The sequence below is a fragment of the Anabrus simplex genome, chromosome 11 (assembly GCF_040414725.1).
Source record: "Anabrus simplex isolate iqAnaSimp1 chromosome 11, ASM4041472v1, whole genome shotgun sequence".
NCBI lineage: Eukaryota > Metazoa > Arthropoda > Insecta > Orthoptera > Tettigoniidae > Anabrus > Anabrus simplex.
The window spans coordinates 1730058-1746831 of record NC_090275.1 but is presented as its reverse complement, the minus strand read 5'-3'; the positions used below and the strand labels follow the sequence as shown (position 1 = coordinate 1746831).

Below are 16774 nucleotides of genomic sequence, written 5' to 3'. Positions count from 1 at the left end.
GCTAGTGCCGATACCGGAAGAAAACAAGCCAATTGACTGGTTTCTATTGTTGCTTGATAACAATTTCTTGGAATTTGTTTGTCGTGAGACAAACAGTTATTCGTTAGAGTTGTTTTGTGGGCCAAGCACAAAGGAGAAATCGCTCATTACGAGATGGAAGGATGTTGATGTCAATGAACTGAAGACATTTTTGGGTTTGCTGATTCGCTAGTTGCTTGACGTCGCACCGATACTGATAGGTCTTATGGCGACGGTGGGACGGGGAAGGAAGGGGTGCGAGTGGGAAGGAAGCGGGAGTGGCCTTAATTAAGGTACAGCCCCAGCATTTGCCTGGTGTGAAAATGGGAAACCACGGAAAGGATTTGCTGATTCATACAGGAACATTGCGAATGAGCAGACTCCAAGATTATTGGAAAACTCACAGGCTTTTCAACGTTCCTGCATTTTGACAGTATATGAGCCAGGATCGTTTTCTACTTATATTACGATGCCTACACTTTTCCCCGGCTAGACCTATCAGTGATCCCAAACCCCATTCATTAGACAGGCTGGAAAAGGTTAGACAAATTATTGATTTTTTCAACAATAAAATGTCTAGCATTTATTATCCTTCACGGGAACTGTCCGTTGATGAAGCTATGGTACTTTGGCGGGGTCGCTTGATTTTCAAGCCCTATATAAAGGGGAAACGGCATAAGTATGGCATAAAACTTGACGCTCTAAATGAACCAGAGGGCCTCACTTTCAAATTTGTGTATGCCGGAGCCAACGACCAGTTATCTGGGAAAGGACACTCTACAAAATTGGTCTTGCATTGTTTGGAGCAACTTCTGAATAATGGCCATGCCGTGTTCATGGACAATTATTATAACAGTTTTGCCCTAGCATCTAAGCTGCTGTCGGAAAACACATACAGTACAGGAACACTCCGAGCTGACCGGCAGCACAACCCTCCAATTGTGAAGACGGCAATACTGCCTAAAGGTGGAACTATCGCTCAGTACGCCGAGGGACAAGCGAGTGGTACAATACATACACAATGTTCACTGTTACAAATAAAAGGGGCCAAAAAAAGAAAAACCTTTGCCATTAGTGCAATATAATGCACACATGAAAGGACCAACTCAAGGCGTACTATCCTTTTGAAAGGAAAACCCTTCGCTGGTCCACATCATTCAATTGATGATCATCAATGCTTTCCACTTATACAATATGCACAATACCAGGCTTGGAAATCTGAAAATGGTTTTATACAACTGTCGCCTACAAATAATGGAATCACTTCTGCCACCCCGTCAAGCAGAGCTAGTGCGCACTCCTCTGAGAAAGAACAACTTGCATCGGTTGGTGAAAAATGATGAGTGAGACTCCAAAGGAGGAACCAAACACAAAAAGTGCAGGGTCTGCTATAAAGCAGAAGTAAAAAAACAATCAACGTTTGTCTGTTCTGGCTGTCCAGATTTGCCGGGGCTTTGCCCGTTTGGTTGCTTTGACAAGTACTACAAAGACATGTAAGTGGACCAAACAGTGGATGGTGGGTGGAGCTGTAAATTATTGTACATAGTGAAAAAACAACATTAATAAAGCTAAATATGGTTTTTACAGTTTTCCAATTTATAACATGTCATAAACAGTAATTGTTGTAATATATTTCATTATAACATAACATTTTCTACAAAACTGTGATCAGTGGTGTAGCGCACGGTGCTGAGGGGCCGAATCCGACCCACAGACTTAGACGTCTTCAGAAATTTTGATTTAGGCATGTATCATCCTTATAGGCACATGTTTGGATTTTTAACATCATTTGGTAAGTTTTATATCATTTTTTCATTTTCAGTTTTTGGGGTGGGGATGTGTACTTAGCATAGCAGTGAACGTGTTAAAGTATGGATGTTCCAAGTAGCAAGATTCATATTTACTTTCCTTCGACTGCACATGGTGTACCCCCTCTGAGTGCAGTTTCCCAGTCGGGTTGTATGTAGGCTGACCATGTTTAGGGCATCTTTCCTAGCCCCTTCCCCATTCGCGGTGAGCAGAGTGGTTCCTGAATAGGTCTGCTCAGTCACAAACGCGGCACACAAGTTTCTTTACGGCCTCTCCTCAAGACAAACGGCGATCACACATTTGGCATAGAATCTCAAGGATAATTTACCACCTATTCAATACTTTCCATGTTTAATGTGGTTTGAATCTACATGAATTTGTGTAGACGTACCAGGTCAGGTACATGTTTCACCCATTATTTTGGGCATCTTCAGCCTGTAAGACAATCTTCAGGTCAAGGTTTGGGACCTTTTTAACCAATATATAGTATAATATACAAACATTAATAATCTCTTAAGACTAATGTGCCAGCATAATAATTTGAAAAACGTGAACTGAACGCAACTGTGGGTAACATAAGTTAATAAGATCACACATTCGTCGCCTACCTGCTAGAGGCTCCAGACTACACAATCCTGCTCCTGTTGCAACTCTAGGATCGCCATGTTTATCTTGATAACTTCTGCAGAAGATGCCTATGCATGTTACCTTTTAGTGTGGGAATGCTGCTGCACCTAAACAATTGTACATCCCTTGACAGAATGTGAACCTATCCCTAGTGACATAAGAATTATGACTGGAGGTTCTGAAACTGCTGCAGCTTCTGTCAGAGAAGCTTCAGTTGTCCCTGTGCCATACCCGCTGTTATATGATCACCATATGCTGTTGACTCTTCTGCCACCTACACTACATCACTCTGTATTTGACTTCTGGAGAGAGTGTGTGTCAGCATTTTAAAGCCCCCAGGAATTGGGCTGCCTACCTGTTGCTCCATGCATTCAAAGACTCCCAGCAACATGCTCTGAAGGGGTCACTTACTTACTGGAAGGTAATTCCACCCATGAAGGTGGAGACCCATAAGTAATCAAGCGATCAAACACAACCTTTTCAATAAGGAAGTAAATCTGTTAGGAAAAGGTTTAAAGTTAATTTGCCAGAAATGTCACACAGTAAACAATATGAAATAACTAGTCATGGACATAGTGAATGCCTGCAAAAAACTATTAAAATAATAAAAAACAAAACAAACTTGACCAGCAGTGAAACAGTGAAAATATGGAACAGGCACATTTCTTTGAACAACTAAATGTGAAAGCTCAGTATTGAAAGCCTTTAACCTAAAGCACAGAGAGGGTACAGTAAAAGGAGTACATAGAAAGAAATTAAGATTTGGAAACGAGATCAAGTGCCTGGTCATCTTGACAAAGAAATCTGCAATTCATTGGTTCAACCTAGAAAAAGAATGGGTTCACCTTTGTGAAAATTTCCCTAAATAAAAGTGGCTGACTGACTTGGTGAAGGGAGGACGTTGCACAGATCGATATGGAACCAAACAGAATCAGGAAGATCCTACCCTTCACACATGGGTACCGGGGATTTCAGTTAAAAAATTAAAGCAAGCCACCACCCGCTTGACTCAGTAGATTAAGAAAAACAATGAAAATATACGGGAAACATTCTCCCCCCCCACTGAAAACATTAGGTACGTATCAGAAATTCTGTTTCCAATTGGTTTTCATTCATTGCAAATAATAAAGTACTCAGATTATATTAGGTCTTTTCACTTATCAAATTACCCGCATTTCGCCACACCTTTCGAAAATGCTGGCAGCTAGTTTGCTCTTGAAATACCTTTGTAGAACAATGCAGTGTTTGGCTTTTATATACAAAAGTTTCTCAGAAAGAAACCACAGTTATTGGAAATATTTAGGTATTAAAGCTCTTTAGGTTTTTTAAAATCATGAAAATAGCAGCATTTCACTTTTTAAAAAAATGCTATTTGTTCGGGGCGTTGACCCTTGTGGATCTTTTGCCCCTACTGGAACCATATTGCATGAACCTGCGTGTTACTTAATGGCAGAAGTGCGGAGTGTTGTCTGTGAGGAAAGGAACATTAGGGACGACACAAACACCCGGCCCCAGACCAGGGATCATTACAATTAAAAAAGCCTGACGTGCCGGGAATCGAACCCGGGGCCGCCGGGTGACAGGTGGACGCGTTGCCCCCTACACCGCGGGGCCGGATGGCATTTCGCCTTACTGTCGCAATGGGCTCGATGGTTGGATGGTGTTAGCCTCCAGAGTCTCGGAAAGGTGATGAGCTCATTGCCACACGGGGGCGAAATTGTGCTAATTCCACAACTAAGAAAGCCTAAAGAGTGGGAATACTTTAATAAATTTGTAGTTCTCAGTTTTGTGTACAAAAGCTTGTACAAAATAGCTAAAGTGTTCAAAAGGCAAGCCTTCAGAGGGAGCAACTCATTACAAAAGAATCTTAAAGAAGCCATTTCTCGAAGTCAGGAGTGCATGAACTCAAGTGTGAAGAACCAAACTGCATTGCTGCATATTACTCTTTAGGCTTTCTTAACTGAACTTCAGATTGCAGTGGTTATATCCTGTTTTGATGTTACATCTAAAATAATAATGATTCAAGCATTTATCTATCTATTTAGTTATTTAAACACTTCTTTGTGAATGTACGGGCTGCCGACAGAGGATAAAGTGTACAGTACTCAGATGAAGAGTTAGTTGAGAATTACCATGTGTTGTCAGTGTGGTGTTCATCAAATATTCCATTGGTGGTGAACTTTAGAAATATCTGTAGAGTTTGGCCTGTCTGAGAACTGGTTCCTTCCACAACCAGTTTAGGATTTGTGATATGTTTGGAGCTCATCTAGTTCTTCTTACATGAGTTGGTGGATGATTGATAACTAATTCCATCTTTAATATTTGTTTCTTTGCAGAGCATTTTTGCTGATATAACCAACAAATTGATTTTTACATCATCAAATTATGGAAAGAACTTTACTAAAGTGAAGCTGAGTTTCACACCTTCTGACGTTGTATTCAACGAGTTCGATCCCCATGTTTTCCTTGTACATGATAAAAGTGATACTGGAAAGCGCAAGGTACGTATAATATTTTTGCTCTCATTCTGCTTTTAGACATTAACATAGAATTATTGTATTGAATACTTTATATAATTGCTAAGCAAATTAGTTTTCATGATACTGAATGCTTCTCTTCCCTTCGTCTTCAGCAGAATGGACAAAGAAGTCCTGTTTTGCATTTTGTGTCCGAAATATGATACAAAATCATAAAGTTTGATGTTATTCTGAAGGCAGATTTTAAAAAGTAGTTTTATTAGGTAAGATAGACTACTTAGCTATTGTGATTATATTTAATTAATCACAGAAAGAATTACTCCTGATAAAAATTTTGAAAATCCTACTTTCCACTGGATCTCTTAAAAATGATACGGGTTTTTCCTAAAAGAAATGGCATTTCCATGTAAATATTATAGGAAGCAACTTCAGGTCTTAAAATGAGACATTGTGAAAAAAATACGCTTTTATAACATAAACATTTCTGTGGCTGATTTTTCAGGACATTCGACGTTTAATCTGTGTTACAACAGTCAAAGATAAACTTATGAAAAAGGAGGCCATATAATATTTTGGAAAACTTAGGACCTCATACCCTCACTTTTCTAGCACTAAAATATGAATTTTCTTTTCAGTTGTGGCTTACTCGAGATTTTGGGGCAACGTGGACAGTTGTTCAAGAATCTGTAAAGACTTTCTACTGGTCGAGTTCTCTGCAAGAAGACGTTCCCTCGTTGCTGTACGTAGAACGAGAAGAGCCGACCGGTTTGTCCACGGTCCTCTCGTCTCCAGACCTGTTTGCAAGCGAGAGCACTTATTCGGTTGTCATCTCGGAGGTGAAGGACTTCCAAGTGAAAGGGGACTTCATGTTTGCAACAAGACAAGTTAGTGGGGTGAGTTACTTTGTCTCATTGTTGCTCGTTCACAGAAAAATGTTGTAGGAGAACGACTGGTGAAAAGTTTTTGACTTTGAGAATCAAATAGTAATCGCGAGGTTTTTCGGGCCCTTGCTTAAAGCGTCGGCTATAGCTAGGGCACTATACATTATGGGCTTCAAACTATCTAGAATTCATTTCTTATAAATAAAATAAAGTTTGTACTTTCCCTCCCAAAATTCAGGGTGCACAGATTATTTTGGTTAATGACATGGGCAGCACAGTGACATAAGTTATCACTAAACAACACAAAAATGATACTTTGACACAAACACGTCGGTGTTGAGTGGATCAACACCGGAAGCAATATGTTCAAGAATTAGGAGGCAACTGAAATGACTAGATGGCTGGGTAATTGAGAGGTTTGGGATGTGTTTTCAGTATGGATAAAGTAATGTTAAGATCATTCATGAAGGGCAAGAGGTGCTGACGTTAGTTCAGCTGCTATTCCTGTCTGTCATGGGCCTAGATTGTCATGTGAGACTCGCTCGCTACTACGTCCATGAAGGGTAAGAGGTGCTTGTTGTCATCTGGCCTGGCTTGTCATGTGAGGCTCACTTGCTAAGGTGAATATTTAATTTTGGTTCATGGTGCGTTATGCTAATAATTTAATACTTACCTTTGCAGAGCAATCTGGATCTGTACGTGTCGCACAAGGGGAAGCCCTTCATGCGGGCGCAGTTTGAATCCGAGCTGAATCGTAGAGATTACTACGTAGCAGATGTGAGCGACGGTCAAGTGATGGTTGCGGTTGGGCACACGGAGTATTTAGCTAACCTCTACATCTCGGAGAGGCTGGATGGCTCTGTTATGAAATTCACTCTGTCTCTGGAACGTATTCTCTGCCACTTCCCCAACTCTACGTGGACAGATACGTGGCTGAAGTAAGTATTTGATCCTACACTATGTAGGCAAAAGTTGCTGTATACAACATTGCTCCAAGTTTGTCATTGTGCCTGCAAGAACTCCTGTGTGAGGTTCTATCATCTAAAGTTCAGTATTGTGCAAGTTACAAAAGGAAATCTCATCCTTAATGATATGTGCCGCAGATCGGAATTTCTGACTTTTCACGTAGCAGTTTTCGCAAGTACAGCGACAAAATATGTGGGTATAATTATTTGAATATCATTGATGTTTGTTGTCGGCAAGAGTCAACTGAGAGATTGGTGCTAGGTCAAGAGACGTCGCCCATACATTCCAGCATTGTTTCAATTGTCCTTGTCCACCGTTTGAGTTGTCATTGCCAAGCAGAAATCAGGGAAGATGTGCACAGCAGTTGTCTTCAGACGTGACAGCGATTACAGAGGATGTCAGTTACACATCGGATACAAAGATCTGTGATAGGACTTTTTTCCAGACTTGTATTTCCATAGCCATGCTGCATCCAGAAAGTCTCATCGTACGTTCCTGACATTGTTTGCAGTCGTGCAGACAACCCTGACATTGTACTGTGAAGCAGTGAAAGGTGATGTTGCTTAGTGATGAGTCTCGGCATGTGCTCTGGCTCTCCTATGGGCTTGTGTTGACCCGGCGATTCGCATTTACGAGAGAGAGAGAGAGAGAGAGAGAGAGAGAGAGAGAGAGAGAGAGAGAGAGAGAGAGAGAGAGAGTGTGTGTGTTTTTTTTGTGTGGGGTTGGGAGGGAATGAGGAAATTGGCTTGTATTCGGAGATATGTGGCAATGGTTTAGAGCATGCCCTATTCTCTATCAGTACAATAATAATAATCGGACAGCCTCAGCTGCCGAGTGTAAGCATTTTAATTGGACACAATTTAGGCCGACTGTTTCACCCTACATTGTTGAAATGGTCGGCTGTTGAGAGGATAGAGTTAAAACCTATTGAAATTGTTTAAAATTGTGTGTGTGTGAGATCCATTTAGAGCCGATTGGTGCTTGTTGGTAGAAATTGAGAGCATTTGAATTTTATAACAAGTAGTTCAGTTGGTGTTAGGTTCAGTAGGCTAGCGAGGTAGGTTTAGGTAATAACATTAACATTTAAAAAATAATTTTTAAATATCTGTAGGTTAGTTGGTATAAAACTTACAAAGGCAGATTAACTTGCGCAGCTTTCGTATTGATATCTGTTCAAACTATCATGAAAATGATAATTTATTCAGTTAAATAACACGATTTGCCTGTAAACTTCGATTTAAAATGCAGTTAAAGAGAATACACAGTATTTCACTGGATAATTACTCAACAGTCTTTGGATTGTTGATTGTTTGCTGCATTCCAACGAGATCAAAGAGAATATTATTGCTGAATAATCAAATACATAAATCAGCTGATAACTGTATTCCGATAATTTGTGGACTTTGCACGTTCGTTTCTTCATCGAGTAAAAGTTAATAATCAAATTCCTATTTCCCAATAATATTGCACTTCAAGTCCCTGGCATAGTTTTGACAGAAATTATTGTAGACACCCTCTTATTTTCCAACACTTAAGGACACTTTTACTCTCCGTTCGGTGTAGTAGGGCAAATAATACTAATCCACGAGTTGTGACCACATTTCAGTTGAGAATTGTAGTGTAAATGCGCTATATCTTGCTTGCTATATTCATGTATGTGGTTATTTATTTATATATATATATTTATTTTTTTTAGCATAGTAGGAGAAAATAGTACTAATAATTGTCTACGCATTCAGCTTTGTTGGTAATCTTTGAGTAGTTCTTGCAAATTAAACTTGCAATTTTAATTTCTGTTTGTGCTTAGTAGTAACATATTGTAATTACGATACGTCTGACATATTTTTAAATTACTGCAGAGTATTGTTATATCTTAGAGCTGTTTATGTATTCTAATTAGGATAGGTTTAACTGCAGTTTAGAACTTGTAATTCTTGTCTATTCATTTTGGTATTCAGTAATAATTAATGGCAGTTTTTATGCTGTTACGGTGTTGTAGGATTATAATATAGTACGACTAAGTAGTATTGTAGTGTGATCTTTGTGTACTATCCTAGACAGTATTTCTTTCCTTTTATTTTTTTGCACATAAGTTATTTCCTTTTTCTTTTCATTTTTCTGTAAAGAATGGCTACGGAGTACAAGTGTAGGAAATGTGAGTGTAGCCCGGCATTAACCCTGGAACCGGCAGTTGTCGCGATCGTGACACATTTCCGTAATACTCAACCGGCAGAGTCGCTATCGAGATGCATTAAGCCAGCGCGACTAATTTCGAGATAGTGCCTTTACACTCAATATCTTTGACATACCTTGCATCATGTTGAAGAGGAAACTCTACTCTATGAATACAGCACAATTTTGAAGTAGTTTAGTGTGACAGAGTGTGCGGTATACACGTGGAAAAACTAGAATGCTTTGCAGATGATCATTCTGTTGTGTTTGCTGTGGTTGTCTGATGTGCATTAGCCTTTGTGGCGCAAAAAGAGTGAATTGTCAGGAAGTAGTGAAATTCGTAAATGTTTGTTTGATCTGGACGGCGAAGGTGTTGGCGACGTATTTTTAGAAGGAATGGACGATGATTTTGACAAAAATTCGTCAGGTAGTGACGAGTTATATGAGCCTAGGCTAAGTGATTTCGACACTGATTTTGACGATGAAGTGGAACACAATGAACCAGCCACTGATGATGATGATGATAATAATAATAATAATAATAATAATAATAATAATAATAATAATTCAGTTAATGGTGAAGTATAGTGCGAAGGCAGGGATGGAATGGCTTCATAGAGTAGTAAAATTAGCATGGAGTGTTGGTAAGGTACCTTCAGATTGGACAAAAGCAGTAATTGCACCTGTCTATAAGCAAGGGAACAGGAAGGATTGCAACAACTATTGAGGTATCTCATTGATTAGTACACCAGGCAAAGTATTCACTGGCATTTTGGAAGGGAGGGTGCGATCAGTCGTTGAGAGGAAATTGGATGAAACCCAGTGTGGTTTCAGACCACAGAGAGGCTGTCAGGATCAGATTTTCAGTATGCGCCAGGTAATTGAGAAATGCTACGAGAGGAATAGACAGTTGTGTTTGTTTCGTAGACCTAGAGAAAGCATATGACAGGGCACCGAGGGAAAAGATGTTCGCCGTACTGGGGGACCATGGAATTAAAGGTAGATTATTAAAATCAATCAAAGGTATTTATGTTGACAATTGGGCTTCAGTGAGAATTGATGGTAGAATGAGTTCTTGGTTCAGGGTACTTACAGGGGTTAGACAAGGCTGTAATCTTTCACCTTTGCTGTTCGTAGTTTACATGGATCAGCTGCTGAAAAGTATAAAATGGCAGGGAGGGATTCAGTTAGGTGGAAATGTAATAAGCAGTCTGGCCTATGCTGAAGACTTGGTCATAATGGCAGATTGTGCCGAAAGCCTGCAGTGTAATATCGTGGAACTTGAAAATAGGTGCAATGAGTATGGTATGAAAATTAGCCTCTCGAAGATGAAAGTGATCAACAAATTAATCTAAAAAGCCACCTAATCGATACTTTATTTCTTTTGCCTTTGGCAAACTTAAAAATACATTAACAAACGCAGTACATGTTTCGACCACTTAGTGGTCATCTTCAGCTGTATATAAAAAAAAAAATCTTAGATGATAACATTTAAAAGCAAGCACATTGGATCTTAAAACTATATCCCATGGGAATCCAAAAACTGTTGTTCTAGATGCTTTAAATGAAATGGAAGGGAGGGGGTGTTGGGGGGTAAGGAGATTTATGTGAATGATACTTAAATTACAGTATCGTTTACAATTGTGTTTAAAAACTTAAATGATGAAAAACATATTTAAAATATTTAAAAGCATATATGGTAAAATTCTTTTTGATAACATTAGGTGGCGTGAATAAAAAGTTCGTGTTTGTAATAATTTTCAGGCATTTGTGAGAAAATATTAACTTAATTAAAATTCGCGTCTGTGGTGATGTTAAACACTTTGTTTTTAATAAACATACTTTAGAATATTTTAAAGTGTCTATGGTAAGGCATTTATTCAAAAACACTCGTGCTTGAATGAAAGTTTATGTCATATGCATCAGTCTTCAGGTATTTATTGTTTATATTTAATAACTTCCTTGAGTGATATTCTTGTGGTTAAAAGGCCGTGTTGACTGTTTAACTTCCGAGAATTGCTCTTCGGAATGTGATAAAAGGAAAATGTGTTAGTCGTTTAACTTGCTAAAACCCTGTGGTGGCTTCTGTTATATAAAATGGCGATCTGATTCGGGCAGCTAGCCTCGCGATCTGTAACCAGCAGGAGATCGTAATATATTAAAATAGGACATATGATAAAAGTAAAAAGCTCCGAATTCTAAATAGATAGCGGGAAGATATTTGTATTCGAGATTGCGTGGCCTTGACTTACCTTATCTGACAAATGTTTAATCCGCGTATCCGCGTTGCCTTGGAGAACTGCCTTCATGCATGACCTAGTGTGATAGCGGTGTGACATGGTCTGATTGTTCGTGGAATATTCCGGAGAAAGGGGAAGTAGAGTTGTGTCGTCATCTAGTACGTCTTGTGAGGGGGGAGGGATTACTGGTTGTGTTTCAGTGACGTCGTGTTCGAGTATTTCATTTGTTTGTCTTGTTTGTTTACTGTTTACCAATTCCACGTATTTACTGAATTGTTCGTATAGGAGGTTTTTTCGTTCATTTCGTTTAGATTCCGTTCCCTGTTCTCTAATTTATCGAGAGTAATGTGAATGTTTTCTAGGTTATTCATTAAACTTCCTTTATTAATCCTACTGATAATTTGGAGATCTTGTGTGATGTTAGTGAAATTGTGATTTGCCTCCTTCATAAGAGCTCCCATAGCAGAGTATCTTCTGTATTTCTCTGCAGTAACATGTTCCTGATATCTAATTAATAATAATTAATAATAATTCTTTTCTTTTAATAATAAAATTTATCAGCAAGACGGACTACCTATGGGAGCACCGGCCTCCGGAATTTTAGCTAACATATACCTCGATCACTTGGAATACACTCAGATAGTAGGCCACATTAAAGGACTAGATTTCTGGGTACGCTTTGTTGACGATACTTTTGTCATTATAAACAAAGAACTTAATGACAGTCAAAGTATTCTAAATACCTTGAATACTTTAGACCCAAACATTAAATTTACAGCGGAAGAAGAAGGTACACTCAATTTTCTAGATATTCAAACAATTCGGATAAACAACCATTTCCAGTTTAAAATACACAGAAAACCCACTTTTACACCGACTACAATTAAAAGCGATTCTTTACATCCCACTTCACAAAAGAAATCCGCCTACTACAGTTTCGTCAACAGGGCCTTTGAAATCCCGTTAAGACACAGACAGAAAGAAGGAACTATCTTTCATTCGTCAACAAGCCTTACATAACGGTTTCAGTTTGAAATTCATTAACAAAATCATTACTAAGTGCAAATATCAACAACAAATTAAACTAAAGCAACAATCGGAGAATGCAAAGAAATACGTCAAATTCACCTTTAATAACCCGAGGATTTATGAAATCATGAATTTGTTTAAGAAGCACAATACCAAAATAGTTTCCTCAACCAACAACAATACAAAACACAGATTTTTTAATCACAATAAAGTCAATAAACTTAAAGATGACGAATTCCAGGAATCTGGCATTTACAGATTGACATGTACCCAGTGCAAAAAAACATACGTGGGGCAATCTGGGAGGAGCTTTTTAATTAGATATCAGGAACATGTTAATGCAGAGAAATCCAGAAGATACTCTGCTATGGGAGCTCATATGAAGGAGGCAAATCACAATTTCACTAACATCAGACAAGATCTCCAAATTATCAGTAGAATTAATAAAGGAAGTTTAATGAATAACCTAGAAAAAATCCACATTACTCGCGATAAATTAGAGAACAGGGAACGGAATCTAAACGAAACGAACGAAAAAAACCTCCTATACGAACAATTCAGTAAATACGTGGAATTGGTAAACAGTAAACAAAGAAGACAAACAAATGAAATACTCGAACACGACGTCACTGAAACACAACCAGTAATCCCTCCCCCCTCACAAGACGTACTAGATGACGACACAACTCTACTTCCCCTTTCTCCGGAATATTCCACGAACAATCAGACCATGTCACACCGCTATCACACTAGGTCGTGCACGAAGGCAGTTCTCCAAGGCAACGCGGATACGCGGATTAAACATTTGCCAGATAAGGTAAGTCAAGGCCACGCAATCTCGAATACAAATATCTTCCCGCTATCTATTTAGAATTCGGAGCTTTTTACTTTTATCATATGTCATATTTTAATATATTACGATCTCCTGCTGGTTACAGATCGCGAGGCAAGCTGCCCCAATCAGATCGCCATTTTCTTCTTCTTCTTCTTCTTCTTTTATGACCACATAGGATCACTTTAGTCAGTCCGTCGTTCAGGTCTCTTTGAAGGGATTGTTCGGGCTTTGCGGTCCTCCCAGTACTTCTTCAGACGCTCCGATCTTCGTGCCCTTTCCTCAGTTGAAAATGTGCGTGTTGTTGGTTTGTTTTGTGTAAGGGTAAAGCGGAGGTTTGTATTCTTGAGTTTTGTATTCAATTTTATCTTATTTTTGGTGTCTTCTGTTGTAAGGCCTATTTCCTTCAGATCCTCTCTTACTTCTCTGATCCATTTACATCCTGTTGTGGTATTTTTTGAGACGAGAGTGTGTTGTACTAGTTGTTTCAGAAGTCTCGAGTCCTGCATCCTCATGATATGTCCAAAGAATCCCAGTCTCCTCTTACGCATAGTATCTGTAATGGGTTCTAGCTCTTTGTACACGACTTTGTTAGGTATTAACCGCCACTGTCCATCTTTCTGATATTTTTTGTTGATACAGGTTCTTCCAATCCTCCTTTCAATTTTCTGAAGTCTGTCAGTCTTTGATTGTTTATTCAGGTAAAAGAGTGTTTCTGCTGCATATGTAGCTTCCGGTTTTATAACTGTGTTGTAGTGTTTTATTTTTGTATTTATTGATAGACATTTCTTTTTGTAGATATCCCATGTTAATTTTTGTGCTTTAGCTAATCTATTTGTTCTTACTTGGATTGAGATTTTTTCAATTAAGTTATGTGTTATTACTTCTCCAAGATATTTAAACTGAGTTACTATTTTGATTTTATTACCATTTATGGTGACTTCTTTTAGCTGTGTTGGTTTTTGGGGCATAATTTCTGTTTTTTCAAATGATATTTTGAGGCCAATTTTATTTGCAATGTTTTGAAGTTCTGATATCTGGGTTTTTGCTTCTTTTATGTCCACTGCTAGTAATGCTAAATCGTCAGCAAAACCCAGGCAATTTGTTTTGATTTTTCGGCCAATCTTTATTTTGGGGGGACATTTTCTAAACCATTCCCTCATTACCATTTCTAGAGCACAGTTAAATAATAGTGGTGAGAGCCCATCTCCCTGCCATACAGGGTTTTAGCAAGTTAAACGACTAACACATTTTCCTTTTATCACATTCCGAAGAGCAATTCTCGGAAGTTAAACAGTCAACACGGCCTTTTAACCACAAGAATATCACTCAAGGAAGTTATTAAATATAAACAATAAATACCTGAAGACTGATGCATATGACATAAACTTTCATTCAATCACAAGTGTTTTTGAATAAATGCCTTACCATAGACACTTTAGAATATTTTAAAGTATGTTTATTAAAAACAAAGTGTTTAATATCACCACAGACGCGAATTTTAATTAAGTTATTATTTTCTCACAAATGCCTGAAGATTATTACAAACACGAACTTTTTATTCACGCCACCTAATGTTATCAAAAAGAATTTTACCATAGACGCTTTTAAATATTTTAAATATGTTTTTCATCATTTAAGTTTTTAAACACAATTGTAAACGATACTGTAATTTAAGTATCATTCACATAAATCTCCTTACCCCCAACCAACCCCCCCCCCCCCCCCATCTTCCATTTCATTTATAGCATCTAGAACAATAGTTTTTGGATTCCCATGGGATATAGTTCTAAGATCCAATGTGCTTGCTTTTAAATGTTATCATCTAAGATTTTTTTATATACAGCTGAAGATGACCACTAAGTGGTCGAAACATGTACTGTGTTTGTTAATGTATTTTTAAGTTGCCAAAGGCAAAAGAAATAAAGTATCGATTAGGTGGCTTTTTAGATTAATTTGTTGATTATACTCATCGATACGGCCATGAAGTGGACAGCTTGCAAGACTAAAGTGATGTCAGGAGGTAAGAAATTCAACAGAATTGAATGTCAGATTGGTAATACAAAGCTAGAACAGGTCGATAATTTCAAGTATTTAGGTTGTGTGTTCTCCCAGGATGGTAATATAGTAAGTGAGATTGAATCAAGGTGTTGTAAAGCTAATGCAGTGAGCTCGCAGTTATGATTAACAGTATTCTGTAAGAAGGAAGTCAGCTCCCAGACGAAACTATCTTTACATCGGTCTGTTTTTAGACCAACTTTGTTTTATGGGAGCGAAAGTTGGGTGGACTCAGAATATCTTGTTCATAAGTTAGAAGTAACAGACATGAAAGTAGCAAGAATGATTGCTGGTACAAACAGGTGGGAACAATGGCAGGATGGTACTCGGAATGAGGAGATAAAGGCTAATTTAGGTATGAATTCGATGGATGAAGCTGTACACATAAACCGGCTTCGGTGGTGGAATCATGCGAGACGAACGGAGGAGGATAGGTTACCTAGGAGAATAATGGACTCTGTTGTGGAGGGTAAGAGAAGTAGAGGTAGAGCAAGACGACAATGGTTAGACTCGGTTTCTAACGATTTAAAGATAACAGGTATAGAACTAAATGAGGCCACAACACTAGTTGCCAATCAAGGATTGTGGCGACGTTTAGTAAATTCGCAGAGGCTTGCAGACTGAACGCTGAAAGGCATAACAGTCTATAGTGATTATGTATGTATGTATGTATGTATGCATGTATGTATAATTCAGTTGACCAAACAGAACCGAAGTGGACATGACTTTATTCTTCAGAGCCAAATATAAAAGTGGAAGAGGAGTTCAAGGTTTGAAACGCAGGTATACGAAATTGCCCTCTGAGAAACAGTCCTCCTCTACCATATTTCTATTTCTATTTGTTTTTCTCCAATGCTATCTGGAATCTTTTAGTGACTGAAACGAATTATTACGCACAGGAAATTATTCAAAATAAAATGAATTCCGGAAATGTGCGTCTGTACTCTCGCCTGCAAAGATGGGTTGACGTTACAGTATCTGAAATGTAAAAATTAATTTCTCTAGTTTTATATATATATATGGGTCTGAACCCTAATAACATTGAAAAATACTGGTGCACTTCAAAATCGCAAATATTTCCATATTTTTCTAAACCATGTCACTAAAACTTATCAAAATTATAAACTCTATGATGCACATTAGCTCACAACAATATATTCCACCAGGACATAATGCACGGTATAAAGTAAAGCATTCCTGGACTCAATAAACACTTTTTTCGAGAAGTATTTTATTCCCCATCAAAATTTGTCTATTGATGAATCCATGATAGGAATGAAGAATAGATTTATTCATGTAATGTACATGCCGAATAAGAGACGTGCTCGGTTGTAGTAGTAGACTGCAAGTATAATTATATAATCCATACGGAACTGTACAATGGAAAACGATTCTTGGCAGATTGGACTGATCCTGTTACAGAAAAGTTGTTTTGCATTTATTGACTGTCTCAGATCTTTTGAACAAGGGGCATCTCATTTTCACTGACAACTTTTACACAAAAATGCCTTTAGCTAAAAGACTTTTTGCGAATGACACCTTTCTTACTGGCACAGTCAATAAAAATTCTAATGTTCTATCTAAATCAGTTGTAAATTCAAAACTCGCCCTTCAAACCTCAGTATATTTCAGAATAAAAGATATACCGTATAATCTCGAATTCCA

At 38.1% G+C, this 16774-nt stretch overlaps 1 protein-coding gene across 3 annotated transcripts in view; it reads left to right on the top strand.

Moving 5' to 3' along the window:
- LOC136883521 (sortilin-related receptor) overlaps positions 1 to 16774 on the top strand; it is a 698235-nt gene that overhangs the window by 159202 nt on the left and 522259 nt on the right. For all 3 annotated transcript variants that reach the window (XM_067155885.2, XM_067155884.2, XM_068229722.1), the window contains exons 3-5: positions 4791 to 4955; positions 5567 to 5824; positions 6494 to 6750. In XM_067155885.2, coding sequence (XP_067011986.2) covers positions 4791 to 4955; positions 5567 to 5824; positions 6494 to 6750 — 680 coding nt within the window. The remainder of the gene's footprint in view (positions 1 to 4790; positions 4956 to 5566; positions 5825 to 6493; positions 6751 to 16774) is intronic.